This window comes from Sminthopsis crassicaudata, chromosome 3, assembly GCF_048593235.1.
Source record: "Sminthopsis crassicaudata isolate SCR6 chromosome 3, ASM4859323v1, whole genome shotgun sequence".
Taxonomy (NCBI): domain Eukaryota; kingdom Metazoa; phylum Chordata; class Mammalia; order Dasyuromorphia; family Dasyuridae; genus Sminthopsis; species Sminthopsis crassicaudata.
Genome location: NC_133619.1, coordinates 424759804 through 424780563, shown reverse-complemented (window position 1 = coordinate 424780563; position 20760 = coordinate 424759804). Strand labels below are relative to the sequence as shown.

Genomic DNA, 20760 nt, shown 5'->3' with positions numbered 1-20760 from the left:
AAACAGATATTATAAAATTGATAATCAGAAAGCTCAGGTCTGAACAAGTTATTCAGAAGATCAAGAAGCTTCCGTGGCTCCCCATTGCCTTTAGGACAAAATCAAAATACTCCATTTGACATTTAAAACAATCTGATTTTAGACTTTCTCTTTATGTCTATTGTACTTTATTTTCTTCCATACAGACAGCCTTTTAATTAAATGTTTTAAACTTGTATTTTCTATATATAACCTCTGCTCCCAAATCCATTGGTACTTGGAGTTTGCCTAAATGTCTATGACATTCCAATTCCTTCTTCTATATTTTTTCATAAGATATCTGCTTAAATGGCTTGCACTCCCTTTTTATCTCCTCTTTTAGAATCTCTGGATTCCTTTACGCCTCATCTTAAATGTCATCTTCTATTATAACCTATCCTGATCCCCTTTCATTGCTACTGTTCTCCTTCCCTGCTATCATATTTTATGTATTTCACATTATCTTTCTGTGTGCATGTTTTTTCTCTTGATAGAATATAAGGTCATTGAGGGAAGGGGATCATTCATAATTATCTTAGTATGGCCAGCACAGGGTTAGCCCTTTAGGCCGCACAATGGATACAGAGCCTGGACTGGAGCCAGGGAAAACTGAATTCAAATCTGTCTTCAGATATTTACTAAATATATGACTCTGCATAACTCACTTAGCCCTTTTAGCCTCAGTTTCCTCATCTGTAAAATAAGCTGGAGAAGTAAATGAAAATTAGTTTTGTGTCTTTGCAAAAACAAAAACAAACAAAACCCAAAAATAAACAAACAAAAAGCACAAATAGGTTGTGTGCTAAAGTATTAGACACAATTAAATAACAATAGTGATCCAACACTTAATATTTTATCTGTCACATAGTAGGTACTTATTAAGGACTTTTTTGCAAGATTTGAATGGGATAAAGGAGTGAAGATCTCTCAAAAATGTGACCTATGCCCTAATTATAACTTATTTATACTATAAACACAGTTGTTTACTTATCTTAAATAAACATACATTTCTCTCCTGTTCCTAATATGGTAAAGAGTGTGTCATTGACTAGCATTCTTTGTTTCTGGGTACATTTTAGTATCTGAGTGGATTTTGGAATTAGGATGTAAACCTGGGCTCCAGTCAATGGGGAAAAAAAAGTCCGAAGTGTGGTGCCTTCTGCTTCAGGGTCTATATAATCCTTCTGTGTTGAAGCTTGTGTTTTGCAGTTCTATACCGATGACACCTTATCTATTGGGAATTGCCTTTTTCATTAACTTGAAATACATAGAAATTAGAACAATTTGTATTAAACCTTATATTAAAGTGCTGACTTTATTGTAATAATGTCATTAAATATAATCATTTTTATTCTTGTTTCCCAGTTAAAATAATATTTTTATTTTTTTTTTTACTTTGAAAAATGATTTTTTATCTATTAATATGTTAATATCAATAGTATAAGTCCTGACATTAACTTTGGTTTTTACTTCAATTTCATTATCATGGCATATTCTTGGCTCCCAAGAATGGCTGGTAGAATATGTGTTCTCAAATTAAATTACCTTGTGTTTTTTGTATATATTTTATATGTTTATTGTATAGCATATAAGCTCTTTAAGAGCAGGGATTGTTTCATTTTTTCCCTTTGTTTCTCCAGTGTTTATTTGGAACAACAATTTCCAATTTTAAAAAATCTCCATCAACTAATTTAATTAACTTTCTAAAAGTGAATCAGCAAGACTTAAGTCAAGGATAGTGACCAATAAATTCAAGGCTAAAAATCTAGTTCTGAAATTAGGGTCATTCCTACTCTGTTAAGTAAATATTGCTGGAGAAGTCACACCAGAGAAGCAGAGAAGGGAATAGCAGAGTAGTTAGATACAACTAATAGAATGACATGGGAAATAGAAAGACTCTAGAAAGGTTATTAGCAAGAAGAAGAGGAACATCTGTTACAATTGGGAGTAGTTTCATTCCTCATACAGCTGTATCAGAAGAATTATCAAAGAATTCAGGAATTAATTATCCATCCTATGTAAGGAGAGTTGTGCAGGGGTTAATAGACTTTTATGAAGTGGGATGTAAAATTTTGCCATATCTGAGAGGTTTGAAAACCAAATTATTTTTTAAAATGGGGGGCATGAATTGTGAGAAATGTATAGGCATTTGCTTTTCACAATTATGAAAAATAAATTGGAGAAATGAAACTTAAATCAGAAAACTGAAACCTACAAGTACATCAAAGAATAATCAAGGGATCAGTTTATCATCCCCCAAAGAAAATAAGCTCCTTGGGGGAAGGGCCTGACTTTTGTAATCAGGGATGGTGGCCTGAGATTTGAAAATAATCTTTTTTTCTTTGCCTCTACTCCTGCTCTTTTACCTTCCCCTCTTCTGAAATGGAAGCTCCTTTGGAGCAGGGATTGGGTATGTGATAAGTATAACTTTTGTAAGATCTAATTAACAGGAAATCAAGGAAGGTACTTGTGCTTCAAGATAAGAAATAAAATGTGGCTTCAAAGGTGTGTCTAATTACCTATGCACCCATTCTTAAAAAGAATGTAAAAAAAAAAAAAGCTTTACTGAATTAAAAAAAAAATTAACTTTCTGCATTAACTTTCTAAATGATTCAATTGTTTCTAAGCTATTTTCTTGGTGGTCTTCGTAATGAAATGTCTCTTCATGCCACAACTGACATAAATCTATCATTCAAAACCTCCTTAATCTGATTGCAAACAATACTTCCAAGCCTTATCAAATTTGATCACTTACAGAGGGTATCACCTATACTATAGTTGAAATAATACTTCTCTCCCCACCTCCCTAAGTCCAACATTATACTTCTTCTATACCAGCTAAAGTGAACTCCTCCCCATATATTGCTTATTAAACTTTATCTAGAAATTAACTCTTTCTTTGCTGTTACTACTCTGTTAGACTGTAAATTTCCTAAGGGCAGGGCCTACTTTGTTTTTAATTTGTATACCCCTAGGATTAGGAATAAAGTTTTGTTGATTTGAATAGGATATCCAAGGTATAATAAGTACATTTCTTGCAAGATAAAGTACTGAAAAAGTTCTATTTGAATAACGTCATAAAAGGAAAAGAATAATCTTTAAATGATAGGTCAAAAAATTCTAAACCATAGTGGTGACACAAATTAATTACAACAGTATTTTATGATTAATGCCATGCAATTAGCACATTTTCTCCTTTTAAAACTATAATTGAGAAAATTATTCTAGCTGGGCAGTTGGCAATTGAACATATGTGTTCTATAATTATCTAGTAAATAAAAAAAAGAAATTTCCTATTGCAATCCACAATAGTACATCAAAGTTCAATTTTATTTCTATAATTTTCTATAATTCCCAAATCACTTAAAGAGAAAGGGAATTTCCCAGAATCTAGTTATACTTTTTATAACTTGAATCAATGATATTTACATTTTTGACAGATATTTCATGGCATTATTCTCCTTATAAAGGACTAAATGCACTTATAAATTTGCATACATAACTGTGATATATGCCTTTTTTTTTTCTTTTTTTTTTTTTTTTTCTGAGGCTGGGGTTAATTGACTGCCCAGGGTTACACAGCTAGGAAGTGTTAAATGTCTGAGACCAGATTTGAATTCTGGTCCTCCTGAATTCAAGGCTGGTGCTCTATCCACTGCGCCACCTAGCTGTCCCAATACATGCCTTTCTTTATCTCATAGAATAGCAACATTAAAAGTAAAAGAACAAAGGAACAAATAGGAAAGAAATCCTATCTTAACTTTTTGTTATAAAGGCACAAACTTTCCTCTGGGTGGATAAGTTTATGACTTTTTTTTTCATTTTTTTTATCATTTTAGCTTTTTTTTTTTTTTTTTTTTTTTCCTTCTTGGAGACATCCCTAAAATTTAAAAATGTGATATTCTTATATACCTGGTATTTTAATCCTATGATAGTGAGTCATTATCAGTAGCCGGGGCAATAGCAGATTCCTAATAATATCCCTACTAATTTTGCACTATATTTCATCCCTCTGATGAATGGGTCTGCTTTTAAAATCCTATAAAAATTCTCATAAGTGGTAAGACAGAACAACATGTCACTGACAGTAACAGGTATATAAGAAGCTTGTGTTTAAGACTCAGAGGTATATCTATTCCATCATGAAAAAAGTGAAGCAAAAATATTCTCTTTAGACTCATTTCCATTCCTAATTCTCAATCAATAATTTTCAATATTGGCATAGAAGAATGAACATCCAAGTCTGCACATATAAAAACATACATAAAACCACTTTCAGGATTTAATCATTTTCAGGCACCTTTTCTGCAAGGGAAGTAGCTTGTAGAGTTATTTATCCTTTTACCATTGGATATATCATACTGCTTTACTTATGTAATAAAACTGATAGGTATTTTCTCATTTTTGTTTCTATTCATTAAATCATTTCTGTAACTGGATTTGGTACCATTTAGAGTAAGAACTGGATATAGAAAAATACCATATTCAGATATCTCCTAATCTCTTATTATGTACACACATGTGTGTACACACACACACATATATATGTATATAGACATATATACATATATATATGTGATAACAAAATGACACCTGTCAGAAATTCCTAAAGGGGGTTTCACTATAGTGCTTTATGATGGAAGCATTAAAAAATAGTTTGAACAGACAGGCTTTGTCACTAGAAGCAAATTCTGACAGTGAGGTATTGCATGATAGATGATATTTGGTTCTCTGAGCTAATTCATTTAATGTTTTGTTGACAGAAATGGACTTTAAACTGAACATTCCAACTCAGAGAACAAAAAATCCATGAGAAAATTGAAAGAAGCATTACAGATGAAGCTGTAAGTTACAAGGCATTATGGGAATTACAAAGACATAATATTTTGAACCTTTGTATTTAGTTCCCTTTTTTTAGAATCTACATTTCTGAGGCTCAGGATATCACAAAGAAGGTCTTTTTTCATTTAAGATCTAGTGTCCAAAACACTCACAATATGGAAAAGGAGGCACATTATATGGAAGAGAATAGTTGTTCATAAAGCAATAGCACACAAGGATAATTGTGTCTGGATTAAAAATTGAAACAGTTGATGACAAAATATTAAATCAAGTTTAAATATTTACATTCAACTGAGCAAAAGTGAATCCTATTAAAAATCAGATCATTCAAATTTAATTCTAACATCTATTCTATATCAATAGAAGTTTTATAAACAGAGGCTTGCTTTAAAGACTTACAGACTCCCCCACGTGGATAGCTGTGAACTACAAGTGCCTTTAAATAAGTGACATTTAATAATGAACTTTGCTCAATAGATATAAACTTTTTATTTGTCTGTATACAAAACATGAACAACTGATAATTTCTATTTTGATGCATTTCTTTTTTCTATCCATGCTTGTTACAAAAATGCATTCAAGGAGTTTCCACAGAACTAATTTCTCAAATTCATATAAAGATCTTCTCTTCTCCCAAAGCTTCTAATGAAGTCACACTGAAGGATTTATTTAAAAGGTCTACGCATGATTGTAGGTCAAGTCTATAATGTCCTAAAATTTTAGGGGGGGGGGATAGTGAACTATTGCACAGTGACATGGAATTTTTAGCAAAATCAGAGTAGGGGTAATCTAGTCTGTTTCAGAATTCATTTTCTCTGCTTGCATTTACAGGGCAGTCTGAATTCTATTTTAACCAATTAAGCCATCTTGAGCAAGAAGACAATAAAGCCTTCAGTAAATCCATTGAAAACAACATCTTCAGGCTTTCCACAGCCTGTTATCGATCTCTTTAAGTGCCTACTAATGAGCCATGTATATACTTGATGGAATGCTCTTACTAAACCACTTCAGAAGAGCTAAACTTACACAAAGAAGGAATAAACTGAGGTTGGGAGAACGGAAGAGAAGGCACAAGCTAAGGATTACAATTTCTGCTTCTTGAGAAATGTCTGATTACTTTAAGGAAAAGAAGCAAAGCCTTATCCTTTCTCTATCAAGATCCTCAATATATGTATGTATGTGTGTGTATATATATATATGCATGTATATATGTATATATGTACATATACATGTACATATATACACATACATATATACACACATACATATATATGCACACACACACACAAACACACATATATAATCCTAGACCTTTGTAAGGTGAATGTCATTGTTCATCCCCACTTTGTGCATCAGTTTAACAACGAAAGAGAAACTGAAGGGGAGTAGGTAGCAATTGCTACTACTAACCAGACTTATTGAGATTGCGGTGAACTGGAAGGCATAACTAAGGTATTTAAGAAAGTGGACTAAAGGAATGATGGAATAAAGAAACCATAAACCAAATGCTGCAACCTTTGATTTCCACAGAACACTTTCCCCCAATCACAACCTGCACTTCCTCTTAAATAATTATGATAGCTAGTCTTTTTATAGAAAAGAAACAATAAAACGACCACTTTCTTACTACTTACTTCTCTACTTCTAGAGCTAAAGTCGCTTTCTTTCTCCTCCCTCCCCATTCCAATGAATAAATGAATAAATAACCATTAAGCTGGACCAATGGGCTAGCTACAGTTTTGTGAGAAAAGCAGCTGCTATCACCTTAGGTTTTGAGTGAGGAGTGAGGAGGGGAAAAGTCCTTTGGGTTTTAGGGGAAGGGAGGTATTGTTTTATTTCATTTGTCTTATAAATAACCCTCGAAAAGAGAAAATAAATGCTTCATCTCTTCTCTTCACCATCCTTCTCTGCGTTTCACTTTCTTCCCAGTTCGGCGTTCTTTCCTTCCCTGGACCCCTAAATTCCAGACTGCCAACCTGGTTCTTCATCCTGTCCGTTGTCCTGTTCTAGCCGGTTGCTGCTCTTGTATATCCCAAGTCGCTGCAGCATTTACTCTGGGGCGGTCGCTGCCACTGTTTCTGGACGCTGTTTCCCCCGGCTTCTCTGGAGTGTGGCAGGCAGGCAGGCTGGCTGAGCCAGCAGTGTGTACTGAGGGGGAGGAGGGAGGAGAGCGAGCGAGCTGGGGGTGGTGGTGAAGGCAGCGTGTGACAGATGTACTCCTCTGACAGCTCTCGGTATCAGCCCAGTGGCTTCCTGCCATTGGCTCAGTGCAATGGACCGGCAACGCCGCACACTATAATAACACTAATGCCTGAGAGAGGCAGCAACTCAGATTCCTTCCGCAAAGCCGAAGAGATGCTGCTGCTGATGTTGCTGCTCTCGCTGCCACTGCTCAGACTGCTCCTCTCCCTTCCGCCTGTGCTGCACTGAGACACAAGCTGAGGCTGGTCCACGCGTCTGACTTCCTCAGCAACCCTTGTGCGCTCCTTACTCCAAGCCTCTCCTCCCAATCCGGGATTCCCCTCCCTCTTCCAGTCAATCCTCAAAAAGGAATCAAAAAGGAAAAAAAAAAAAAAAAAAGAGGAGGGGGCGGGGGCAGCTAACCTCCCTCAACAGAGCTGGGGAAAGAGAAATTGAATGTTAGAGTGCCAGCCCTTCCTTCACAGAAACAGGGAATATATGTATGTGTGTGTGTGTCCGGTGTGATTTGTCTGCACCTGGTGCTCACAGCTACCTTCATCCAGTTCCGCGTGTGTGAGCTGCTGCTGCGGGCGCGGAGGTGCATGGAAGCAGCCGCTGCGGTGGTGGAGGAGGCGGCGGCTGCCCCATGGAGTGTTACTACATTGTCATCAGCTCCACTCATCTCAGCAATGGGCACTTTCGCAACATCAAGGGAGTTTTCCGAGGTCCCCTCAGCAAGAATGGCAACAAAACTCTGGTAATTGCTTGTTTTCTACTCGCCTCAGAATCCTCTGTCTCTAGGGTACTGTAAAGGGGCTGGGGGGGGAGGGAGAGAAGGCAAATTGAAGAGGCTTTGAGAGTACAATGTTTTGCTGAGAAGGCTTGCTTATATGTGTTTTTGTTTTGTGGGGGGGTTGGATTGGTGATGAAGCGGAATGCTCGGAAGAGACTCCAGCATGGGGAGGAGGTGTGTGTTCTTTACAATCCGCGCCTTTGATGGTGACTTTTTTCCACAAAGCGTTTAAGTCCCTCTTCATCACTCTCTGGCCCTGAGGATTATGTATAATTTTATTTTTCCCTGATGAATCTAAGTAAATTGTATAATCTGGACCTTATGTGGAAAGAGGAAAGAATAAAAGAGACATAGTAGTGGATGGGGGTGCTTGGAAGAATCAAGCTCTCAGAATGTCATTCAGTATTAAGAACTGAAGGTGAATAAGGGTGTGGGTGCTATTAATGAGGGTGATGAGCTGTTTGGTCAGTGTAGCTGAGGAGATGGGATGTTGAGTGTGTCTCTGGAGTCCTTTTATGCAGGGGGGTCACAATAATGTCAACCAAACTTCTCTTAAGTGAGATATTGTACAACCTCTCGGCTTTCCCACCTCAATTCTGTCTCTGCATGAGACTAATCAGAGCCAAGTACAGTCAACTCTCAATTAACTATCCTAATGGGGTTGGAAGTTAAATGTGAAGGTACAGCATTGTCTATATCAGATCCGATTCTAATGGAAAACATTGTTAGACAAGCAAAGAACCTGGGCAATCACTGGTAGGTTCTCCCACCTATCAGAGTCCTGATAGAAACAGCACTCAGGATTGGGTGGGATGATGTGTTAACTTCAGTGCTGAGAAGTGGGGGTGAGTCAAAGCAAAGCTTCTGACTGGTGATCAGAACATGCTTTGGGAACTGAAAACTTCCAGCAGAAATTATTGGAGATACACTGGTTTATTTATTTATTTATTCATTTTTCTGAGGGTGGGGAGGGTTTGAATGTGAAAAAAGCGTATACAGATACATAAGCAGAAAGGGGGAAACCAGACAGTAAGGAGGGTGGGAAAAAACAAAAAACAAAACCCAAAAACCGAATGCTGATTTGGACATCAGGAAATAAATACTGATAATTCTGAACTCACCAGCAACCTAGTTTCTCTCTGGATTCATACAGCTGCATAGGGTAGGAAGTCAAAGCCTAGAGTGGCATATTGCAACATATACATGCACACACATATTTAAAGGGTGAGAAAGAGAAAAGTAAGTAGTAATAAGAATAATAATTGTACATACATACATACATACATACATACCTGTTAACTTTCTGTATTAGGAGTTCTTGGTGAGAAAACTAACAAAGAAAGGCAAACTGTTTTGTAATAGAAAGCCTTCAGTTAAAAGTCTTTAAGAGTTTGCCTGGAGCACTGAGAAGTTGAATGACTTCTAAGCTGTCACTAAACCAGGGCATTTCAGAGGTGATCTTTGGACCTACTTTATCCAGTCTCAACATCAGCCTGCCTCTAAATGTAGTAATAATTTGTCTTTTCATTTCTAGAAATTAATCTGTATTTGTCAATGAAAGGAACCTAAGTTCTGTTTCATCGGAGTATGTAAGAATTTTAAGACATTTTCTTTTGGGGACACAAATGAATTTACATAAATTATAGGGATTTGAGTTTATTTTCTCTTTAGTGGATGTATCATTTGAATATAATGTTCTCTCTCTCCTAGTTAAATTATGTATGGACACACACACATACTCACACATGTCAATAATCATGGCCTGATTTATTAAAAAAGGAAAAAATAAATGTTCCCCATCTCCCTCTTTCAGGAATGTTATGAAGAAAGATACTGATCAGTGAAATGAGCCAGTCTTCAGTTCTACTGACTTTTGGGGAATTCAGAGACTTGGCCTTTTTCTTTTTAAAAAATATAATCATCTCATTTCTTACAGTCATTAGTGATTTGTCTTTTAAACAAAGACATGCTGTTGTTGAAGACTGCTAAATTTGCTGACTTCAGAGTTCCATCTCATTTATTCCTAGGTGACTATTAGGAGCATATAACAAATGAGAGATCTATATAAAAATCATTGACATAATTTTGCAATTTACTTATACCTTCTAATTTAATTTACCAATTCTTCAGGTCATCCCTTACTTTCTAACAAGAATTGTCTGACTTATGCCTTTTTATTGTGAAAGTAAAATTAGCTGATTAAATGAGATATTTACAAAGCACTGAGCATAGTTCCTGGCCCATAGTGGGCATTATATAAATGTATATTCCCTACCCCTATTCATCTAGCAAACAAAAAAGAGATGCAGTTTCATCCGCATTTTTAAAATGGGGATAACAAAGACATAGCCACACTATGATCTATTGAATATAACTTACCCCAAATGTATGAGACTTATATCACAGGACTGGAAAAAATGCATAAGAGGTTTAGAAATAATTGCTGTCATATCTCTGTAAGCAGAAACAAATGTAAAACTTCTCTTAGTTTTAATAAAATAGTATTATGGGAACCACAGATCTATTCTTTCTGGAACTTGTATTTCCCAAGTTATACTTCCTGGAATGACAGAAGTTTAATACTCTATCACAAGAAGTTGTTTTTTGTTGTTGTTGTTGTTTTGTTTTATTGTTTTTTAATTGAAATCTTAAAGATTATACTAAGTATTTTACAAGACATAATATTTGATATACTGTCTCACTCCATCCCCCAAATTAAACATTATGTATGGAAATATGTATTGTAACTTAGATATGACATAATTATAGAGCTGAAGTATTATAAATGTATTTGAATTTCTTGAAAAAAATCATGAATGTATTAGTATGTGTGTATATCATTCACTGAATGAGAAAGTGATTGATTTTTAACTTTATTAGAAATGCTGAAATATCATGATCACTTACTAAATTTTAATGACCTCATGAATCTATTTGTAAACTTTTAGGAATTTGGCTCCATTAAAGTATAATTCAATGGTTCCCTTCTTTGAAACATAAACATTTAAAAGTTTTGCATACAAATTAAAATACATCAAAATGATTTTAGTATACTTTTTTGGCAATTAAGTGCACTGATGAGCCTTGCAAATAGTATTTTAAAGGTTATTTCCCTAGTAAAATATAAGTATTGTATTTTCCCTTTAAAAATGCTATCACCTATAGTATTTATGCAGTTTTAAAGTATGTTTACATGGTTTAAGGCATTATAATTTCAAGAGAATTTCATTGAAATTATTTGCCAAAAAAAATTGGAAAAATTTCCAAGCTATTCTAATAATTTCTTTAAAATGTATATATATATATATATATATATATATATATATATATATATATATATACATATATAGGTGTATATATGTATATATATATATACACCTATATATGTATATATATATATCTATATAAATGAAAAAATATATATATTATAGCAGTCTCAATGTATGTTAACTGATTGATTTAAAAGTCTTTAGAGCATTTTAGGGAGTATATAATTTGAATTTTATATCTCTATATCCCACATTATTTTTAGAATTGTGAACAAAGTGACAATGTAAACAAAGCTATTCAAGTTCCATTATATTTTGCAATTTGTTTTGTAACTATATCTAGAATTTTAGTTCTACTTATGAATCATATGTTTAAAAATGTAGGAGATAGACACCTACAGAGAGAGAATTGATGAACCCTGGGAGCAAAGTAAAATATGATTTTCTCTATTTTCCTTGTTTTATTCAAATTTGGCTAATATGGAAAATTATTTTACATGACTTCACATGTGTATTTGATATGTTGCTTGACTTCTCAGTAATTTTGGGAGGGTGTAGAGAGAGGGAGAGAATTTGGAGCTCAAAATTTTAAAATAAAAGAATATTTAAAAATAATGAATTATATATAACATAATTAAAATGTAGATACATGTCACAAGTTACGTCATGTCACATAAGTGATTTTGATGCTAACTGCTCAATAGAATTATAGTTATTCAATTATAAAAGTTTAATTAAGAAAACAAAGTCCTCTTTTTTCTAACTTTTTGTAAGCAATCTGTTCATAAAGTGGATAGAATATCAGTAGCTTTCTTCTGATGAACTTTGTGACAATTTGTGTGAATAAAATAAGATCTCTAATTTTGTTTAATGAATTAAAAGACTTTGGCGGGGGGAATCCATATATTTTAACAAAAATAAATATGTTTGCCTTCTTTCCCTTTCTTCTGTCTTTTCCCTTTCACATAAAAATAAGAAAAATGAAATTCACTACAATATAGATACTATGTTAGATTAAAATAACTTTTCTTAATGTGGAAGGTCAGTTCTCTTGTTTTTGTAATTGTTCATTAATACATCATTTATTTGTCATCAAAACTTCCTTTTTTCCCTGTGAAAGAAAAAAACAACTACTTAAAACAAAATCATTTTAGAGCACCAGATTACTTTGTCTTTGACAAATCATGTTGAATTCATACACATTTATTTTGTTAATAATTTTAGATCTTATGCAGTTGATAATATTTTATCTATTTTGCAGACCTTAAAGAACATCAGAGAAATGCTTAGAAGTAATACAGATGAGTCAGTGGCATAATTCAAATAGATTAACTCCAAAAAATTCTCCTATAGAATTAGAGAAATAAAAAGGTATAGGTATGATTTATTCCACTTGAGAAAAGATGCCCACTCACAAATTGTGTTGGCTACAGAAATTTTCTTCCTCTTCTTGTCTGTAAAATTCTGTTGGCATTGCTTTGCTAAGATAGAATAAAGCAAGAGAATAATATGAATCTTATGTGTAGATTCCATATATCATTATATCGTTTTTGTTTGCTGCTTTCCATTTCCAGCAATATGGATATGTACCCGAATTAGTTAGAAAATATGTCTTTAAGTGTAGTCATCTATTTATTGATTGACTCAATAGAGAAATTGCTATACATAAAATGCACTGTTGTATTTATGTCTATCTTCATAATTAAGTTATATTAAAAGATGAGCATAGTTATGATTTACTTGGAAAATGTGTTCATTAAAAATCCATATTGTGAGGTTAAAACTACTTCCTGATTTTCTTCTTAGTGTTTTCTGTTATGCTTCATTATTGTTGATCTAATCCAACTTGTATTTAAAATTTTTTGAAATATGTATGTGGACTTTTATTTTTAATGATTTCAGAGTTTTAAATATTTGATTATTATTCTTTTCTATTATTTCTTTATTATGATTTCCAAATTTTAGTATACTGAATATCTTCCATAGTGAGTAATATAAGTATTGCATATGAGCCATTTCTGGAAAAACAAACAAACAAACAAACAAAAAAACCACCAATGGCTTGTAAAGGAAATACATTTCTATTATTAATAGATATGGTATGCTAGGAGAAGATATTTTTCTAATAACTTTTTCAGAGTTTCGAGGATCTGGGATTTCATCAATATTGGTACTATTGCAACCACTTAATAAATGGTAGGTAATCTCAAAGTTTTGCTGTAATTGAGAAAAAAAATTATCTTTAGATGATCAACCATTTAGTAATGTGTTTGCTTAACTGCTACCAAAAGTATGATCTGGAAACAAAATAAAATACAATGTTAAAGAGCCTATAGTTGTAGCTTTTTTCACCTTAGTGAGACCTGACACAGTTTACACATTCAATTAACACAGTCTTTGAGAAATCAAAAATGACCAAAACAAAGTGAGAATTCTTAGGAATGAAATTTACTGGAGATTTTTGTTCACATTTCTCCAAAGTGAGAAATGCACTTGAGAAATGTGTATGATAAATGTACTCTATTTGGTCAAATTCACAATTTTAACAAAATTCACTGTAAAACCCGTTTTGTTTTTTTTTGTTTTTGTTTTTTTTGTTTTTTTTTTTTTTAGAAGATCATTGTTCATTTCTTAGAGATCTAGATATTATATATTCTTTGTGCTTTTCCCTTTTTTAATTTGGAAGAAATTGACAGCATGAGCAACCTGTCTAGACAAATTAATAGGCTAAGAGAAGTCACTGACAAGTTGATATATTGAGTACTCCAAGGCATGTCCATCAAAGTTACAAATGCTATTTTAAGGAAAAAAAAAAACAAAAACAAAAACTTAATTTAGTAATACTTATGATTTCCCCCATTACTTCAGAGGAACAAACTACTTTTAAGTGTCATACTTTAAATAATACCTGACATTCTAGGTGGGACTGTGCAATACTATACCAACATAGTTAATATTTTAATGCTTCCAACAATGGAAGGTTTCCAATACATGGGGTAGATGCTCTAATGATGTTTATTTGGAATAGAGGGAAAATCTAGAAAAGAATGAATAACAGAAATGAAGTTGACCAAAGAGATCATTTAGTTCAACTATCTCAACTGGGGAAATAAAAATGACTTTTTAGTCACTAAGCCAATATAGATCTTTTTAACTCCTTTTTCTGGTGACTTTAAAAATGGTGTCTCATGCATTTTTCCCAATGTTTTTTGTAAGCAACGAGCCAGCATGAATTTCTTTTACTTGGCTTCATAAGCTTTGTATTATACTACAGTATCTATTTATGTACTGCTCAACTCCCTAAGATAGTCTCCAGATTTATTAACTTGTGATATTATCTTAGAAAGACAATAATGTGAATTTGAGAATAAAATACTACCACGTTTTTGAAAATGCCATCTGTCACTCAGGCTGTTTGTTTTCTTTGGTCTTTTTCTTTATTATTCAGGGTATTTTTACTCAAGATTATTTTAGATAAACATGTAATAGTTCAAATGAAAGCATATTTGGAGAAGTATATTATTTAAAATTGTTTAAGCAAAGAAAATATTGATTATTCACTTAATTTCCTCAATAATTGACTAATTTCATGGGGGGGGCATTGTTGCAAGTAGATAATTAAGTAATGCTGGTTGAAAATCTTTTAACAAGTGGTAATAAAAAACTCTATAAGTGTCTTATTCATGTGCTCAATATATAACAATAAAAATGCTGTTGATAATAGACTTTACTAATAAACAAAAACAAGTTCATATGCTCTTCAAATTTTCTCTTTAAATCTATAATCAGGGTTCTGTTTCTTGTTTCTCCGAATCTTCCTTTTCCTCTACTCAAATTCTGGCATTTCTACATTCCTTTTCCATAGAAACTATGTTATCACGAGCTTTTCAACTATTAAGGTTTCATTAATTTTATTTTTCTTAAATGTTACAATGTACTTGCTGATATGCTATACTATGAAGCAATATCATAAATATTCAAAAATAAGTGAACAAATTGCATTCCATGATGTAGTGCCCTTCCATCTTCTTCAAAGCATGATTAGTGGAAATTTGTGTGCTTCTCCAAATGTAATTACTTTTCATTTATTGTTTGCACATATCATTTTATTTAAAACTTGTAAATATTTTTATTATAGAACAGTTCAGTGAAAAGCAATCACATATCCTAAGACTGGTACTATTATTTGCTTTGCAATGAGCTTACTACCTTTTTACTAAAAAAAAAAAAAAAAAAAAAAAAAAAAAAAAAAAAAAAAAAAAAGTAGCATTTTACTCTAATTGGAAAAAAAGTTATTTTCATTTCTAAGCATGATTTTCCCTGGAAATCAACCTGTTGGAGATTTTGTTTTACTGTAACTTGTTTGGTTAGGGAAAAAATGTAGTTTAGATTACTCAATAAGCTGTTAAAACTATGTAAAATATAATTATCCTCCTTAGTTCAGCTCTGATATTTAATTGCAGAGGCATTTATTTTAATCACAAAAAAATAGGGTCTTAAGAGAAAGAATACTTGGAAAATGAAAATAATAGCTATAGTCTAAAACTATTTTTGTAGTTTATTTCCAATTACTAATTGTAATATTTGAAATGAATGGTTCTAGCATGCATTTTCATTTTGTTCAGAAGTTTTATTATTTTTGAAAAATAAAATGCCTTTTGAATATGATTTATTTACAGAAAAAAATTTAGATTTTTAGTGCACTAAAATATTCCTATTGTGAGATAATGTGATATATATGTACTTGTATATCTATACACACATATATGTACATATGTAGGTAACACACATACGCATACATATGTATGTATGTGTGGTGTAAATTTATAATTTTTAATCACAAACAAAATTGGAACTATGATCTCTTCTGTAACAATCTTACCCAATTGTGAAAGTTTATTATATTTCTTGAAGTCTTTTAAAAACTTCTTATTTTTATGTTATTTGGCATAAAAAAGTATAAAATATTTCTTTGATTGCACATGAAAAACAAAATGTGTGCTATCCCATATATATTATAAAAGGGATGTTGAAATATCTATTTTTAAAGTGAATCTATTAATAGCCTTGTCAAATAGCCTAATATGATCTTTTACATTTCAAATAAATTAAGATAATGAAGTAAATGAAAACAAATCTATATATGATGAATAGTGCTCACTTACCGCATGAAATTACAATGAAAATATATTACACATAATACTCTTGTGTTTTCAAACTTGAAATTTGTATTTTAAGAAAAAAATATGTCTTTCAGACAAAGGGATAATGTCTGAATTAGTCTATAGTGTTTATTTCTAAAGTAGAATGATTTTTTGCTATATATAGAAGCTTTTATTTCAAGTATACTACTATTTACCTTTGCAAGAAAAATAATCAAAGATTTACACATAATATATGCAGCTAGTTATTTTTTCATAGATGACCAAAGTGTTTTTAATCAAAAGGAAACTCTTGGAAGAACACAAAATTACCATATACAGTAACAGTCTTTAAGAGAAAAGTGAGATAGTCAGCAACCATTTATTAAGTGTTTATTAGTTGCTGGCCACAATGCTAAGTACTGAAGATTTAAAGAAAACAAAAACAATACCCCTTCTTTCAAGGAGCACACATTCTGGTGGTGTAAACTGGTCTGAGCTAAATTAAAGTGTAAATTTGGAAAATTTGGCAAGAATAATTTAAGGTAATTATTAAATATATTTAAAATTTTAAACTAATAATTTATCAAAATTAAAAATAAAAATAAGTACAATGCAATAGGTCATAGATAATATTAATATGTGGATTTCTAAGTTAATATGCAGAAATCTTTAGTTTAATGATCCCCATTTCTTTTTGAACTTGGTATCAAAGAAGAAGACAACAAAATAATTAGACTTATACAATATATAATACACACAAAATACATGGAAGGTCACGTCAAAGGAGAAAGCTTGAATGCCTCGAAGGAATAAATAAATAAATAAATAAATAAAAAGACCTTCTGCAAGAATTAACCTTTGAGCTAAATCTCTTGAAGGAAGCCAGGATTCTGAAAGAAGATGAGAAGGGAGAATAGAGACAGCCCAGAACAAAAGCACAGAGACAGGAAATGTTCGGATTTTTTTTCTTGTTATGATAATAATAGGTCAGAATGGCTTCATAATACAGTACATGGAACTATTAATATATAAGCCTATATTGATTAATTATTCCTCTAGCAGAGACCAAACTTCTAAAGATATGGAACAGAGTTCAAGAAGTCTTGATGAAATAGAAAGGAATTTGAAAAAAATTAGAAACGTGGAGTTCTGACAAAGATATCCTCATGGAGATAAGAATAGACTAAGAGAAAACCCTTAGAAAATTGGTACCAGCAAAAGAACACTGTGTTCAGAATGTGCAGAGCTGAAAAACATAAATTGAGCACTTTTATACCTATGGTACTCCATGTGTTCTTTCTGACTTTAGAACTCTGGAAATATAAATTTTAAGGTGAAGACCTTAAAGTAAATCATAGAAATTTACCTCCTACATAGATTGAATTATAAAGCAATGTCATAGAATATACTACTCCAACTTGCTACTGAGGATCAAAGCACTTTGCTTACAATTTAGGATGAAAAAGCCTCTCGTTGAACCTAAGTTAATACAATATAATTTATTTTCATATCAGCATTTACAATTATCTATCTGAAAACACACACGTATGTGTATATTTGTGTGTGTATGTATGTATGTATATATATATATATATATATATATATATATATATATATATATATATATATATGTATATATGCTTATTCTGTACGAAGTAAAAAGTATCAGTTCATTTACACAGTTTGCCACTGCAGTGTATTGAGATTTCTTCTTAAATGTTTGTTGTAGCTTGCAGAATATGTAGCCCATGTGAGACAGAATACTCACATTTTTACATCTTTGACAATACTCATTGGAATAACTATACCCTGGAGATCTCTCATAAGAGTCTTTTATTTGCCATATTATAGCCCTGGAACATTACTCTTTACTCCAGGACATCTGCCTCTCTGGCGCTGCTAACCTAGCATTTCTTCTAATTGTCTTCAATTAAATAATTTGGATAAAAACCTCCCATTAATGGCATTTCCTTTCAGATTAATATTGGGAAAAGTCTTGCTATACTGCTAAGAAACTGTTATCCCTACTAGAGGAAAGCAGCCTCCAAAATCTCATAAATACATAGTTTTAGGGAATACTAATGTAACCTATATACACTTAGAAAAAAATCAACCTTGCTTAGTAAATAGAAAACTGATATAGAATCAGAAATACATCTGATGAATACTGTTTGTAGTAATGTATACAAATTATATAACCTCTCAGTGGGCAACTCTTTGAGACTATAGATTGCAGAATATTTTTGGATATGCATTGAATTTTCTCATGGAGATTGCGTACAGTTATGAAATCATAGAATTATCCTATTACTTACAACTTTCCTCAAATATATCTATAGATATACATTCACAGTTGTTGATTTAACTATAGTATCATTTTAATTTCCTTGAGCAAATAGGCAACTATGAAGTTTATAGATTGTCCGTCTTGGGTGAAAAGTCCTCAAGATGCAAGTTCCATTTGATTTTTCTGGGATTTACTTGACATTTAAAAGTCTATTGAGTTCATATCTGTGAACATCTTACTTGCTTCAATACTAATATGAGACAGGTCAACATTTTGAAATTTTATAAAATGAACTAGAAATGGTTCCACCTACCATCATTTTGTTTTTTTGTTCAATAAGAGATCAACATGAAATAAAAGTGTCAGTGTGTTCAACATGCAAATCCATATCTATTTTAATCCTACAATGACACCAACAGTGTAGTTTACTGAAGAATAAATGTGACTCTATACCCCAAATCACTGTACTAAATATGTGAAATTAACATTCACAGGAAAAAATGTTCACACTGTATATAAATATATAACATTCTCTGTATTTCTAATCACAGTGAAATTAACTGTGTAGCATGAACAATTTATTTTTCATGGTTTAGCACTTGCAGTAGTTGATCCTGTGATTAGTCCATTTACTGCTACCTAAAGGACCATGAAGCTACATTGTCAGTGAGATTTTATTAATATTGTATCATCTTGCTTCAATTTAACAATTACTGAAAGATTTTTGCCATTGTAATGAAAGGCATTACTCATGGGATTAAGAAAAAAATAATACCATTCTTCAGTGCTCTGTATAGTGTCTAGCACTACTTCATAAAATTAAATACTTGCTGAGCATTTCTAGATATGTATGATACCTTTTTATTATAGCCTTTATATTATTGATGTTTTAATTTGGAACACTTTCTAAATTATTCCATCAAAATGCCCTGGGTCCTAATTAAATATTTATATCATTATACCAAATGTTCTAATTGTATAAACACAATCATGTAGAGACAATGCCATTACATAAATTGTTGGAAACTTTGACAAGCAAAAATTATATAATGATTCATTTTAACAATTATATCAAATGGCATATGTATACATATACATTTTCTCATTGACTGCTAACCACATTGACATAAAGATGGCAGGGAAGGGAGATGATGTTCTTATTTCCCCAGAAAGTAAATGAGTTACTAATACAAGTTTATTTTAAATATTGGTTTGCCCAATATTAAGGAGACTACACAAATATTATTTGCAGGTGTAAAATTTCCCCTAAGATTTACTTTGACTGCATCTCATAAATTTTGATATGTTGTATCATTATTGTCATTCTCTTATTTGAAATTATGGATTGTGTTTATGATTTGTTGTTTCACACATTCATTCTTAAGGATTAGATTATTTAGTTTCCAATTAATTTTTGGCCTGTTTTTCCCTTGGCCTTTTATTGCGTGTAATTTTTATTACATCGTGATCTGAAAAAATACATTTACTATTTCTGCCTTTGATTTTGAGGTTTTTATGCCCTGATAATATGGCCAATTTTTGTATAGGTTCTATCTATTGCTGAGAAAAAAAAGCACATTCCTTTCTGTCTCCATTAAATGTTCTCCAAAGGTCTATCATACCTAACTTTTCTAGAATTCTATTTATTTCCTTAACTTCTTTCTTATTTTGTGGTTCAATTTATGTAGTTATGAGAGAACAAGGTTGAGATTCACCACTACTAGAGTTTTGCTGTCTAATTCTTCTTGCAGCTCTTAACTTCTCCTATAAGAATTTGGATGATATACCACTTGTGGCATATATGTTTAATATTGATGTTACTTCATTATCTATGGCAGGCTTTAGCAACATGTAGTTTACTTTCTTATTTCTTTCAATTACATTCCTTTTTGCTTTTGGTTGATCTGAGATCAGGATTGCTTCCCCTGCTTTGTTTCCAAATATTTTTTATAAATATAATTGTAAATATGCCTTGTGAGAATTTTCAGCATGTCCCATGAGTGCTAGTAGTGCAAACAGATAAACTTCAAACTTTTCTTCTAAGTGGCTTAGCCTGAAATTAAAAGTACACAATCAGTTCTCTAGAAGAGCAAAAGAGAGAGAGAGAGAAAGAGAGAGAGAAAGAGAGAGAGAGAGAGCAAACTTAGATTAATCACCTAATTGAAAACAAGAACAACTAAAATTTACATAGTGATTTAATGATTTAAAAATACTTATTTAGAGGGG

The 20760-nt window shown here is 32.0% G+C and overlaps 1 protein-coding gene across 2 annotated transcripts in view; it reads left to right on the top strand.

Moving 5' to 3' along the window:
- Positions 1-7066: 7066 nt before the first annotated feature.
- Positions 7067-20760, top strand: part of ZNF804A (zinc finger protein 804A) — a 427656-nt gene continuing 413962 nt past the window's right edge. The window contains exon 1 of one of the 2 annotated variants that reach the window (XM_074302926.1): positions 7067-7798. In XM_074302926.1, the coding sequence (XP_074159027.1) occupies positions 7688-7798 (111 nt within the window). In that variant the 5' untranslated portion in view covers positions 7067-7687. The remainder of the gene's footprint in view (positions 7799-20760) is intronic. The other variant, XM_074302925.1, reaches the window with a different exon arrangement.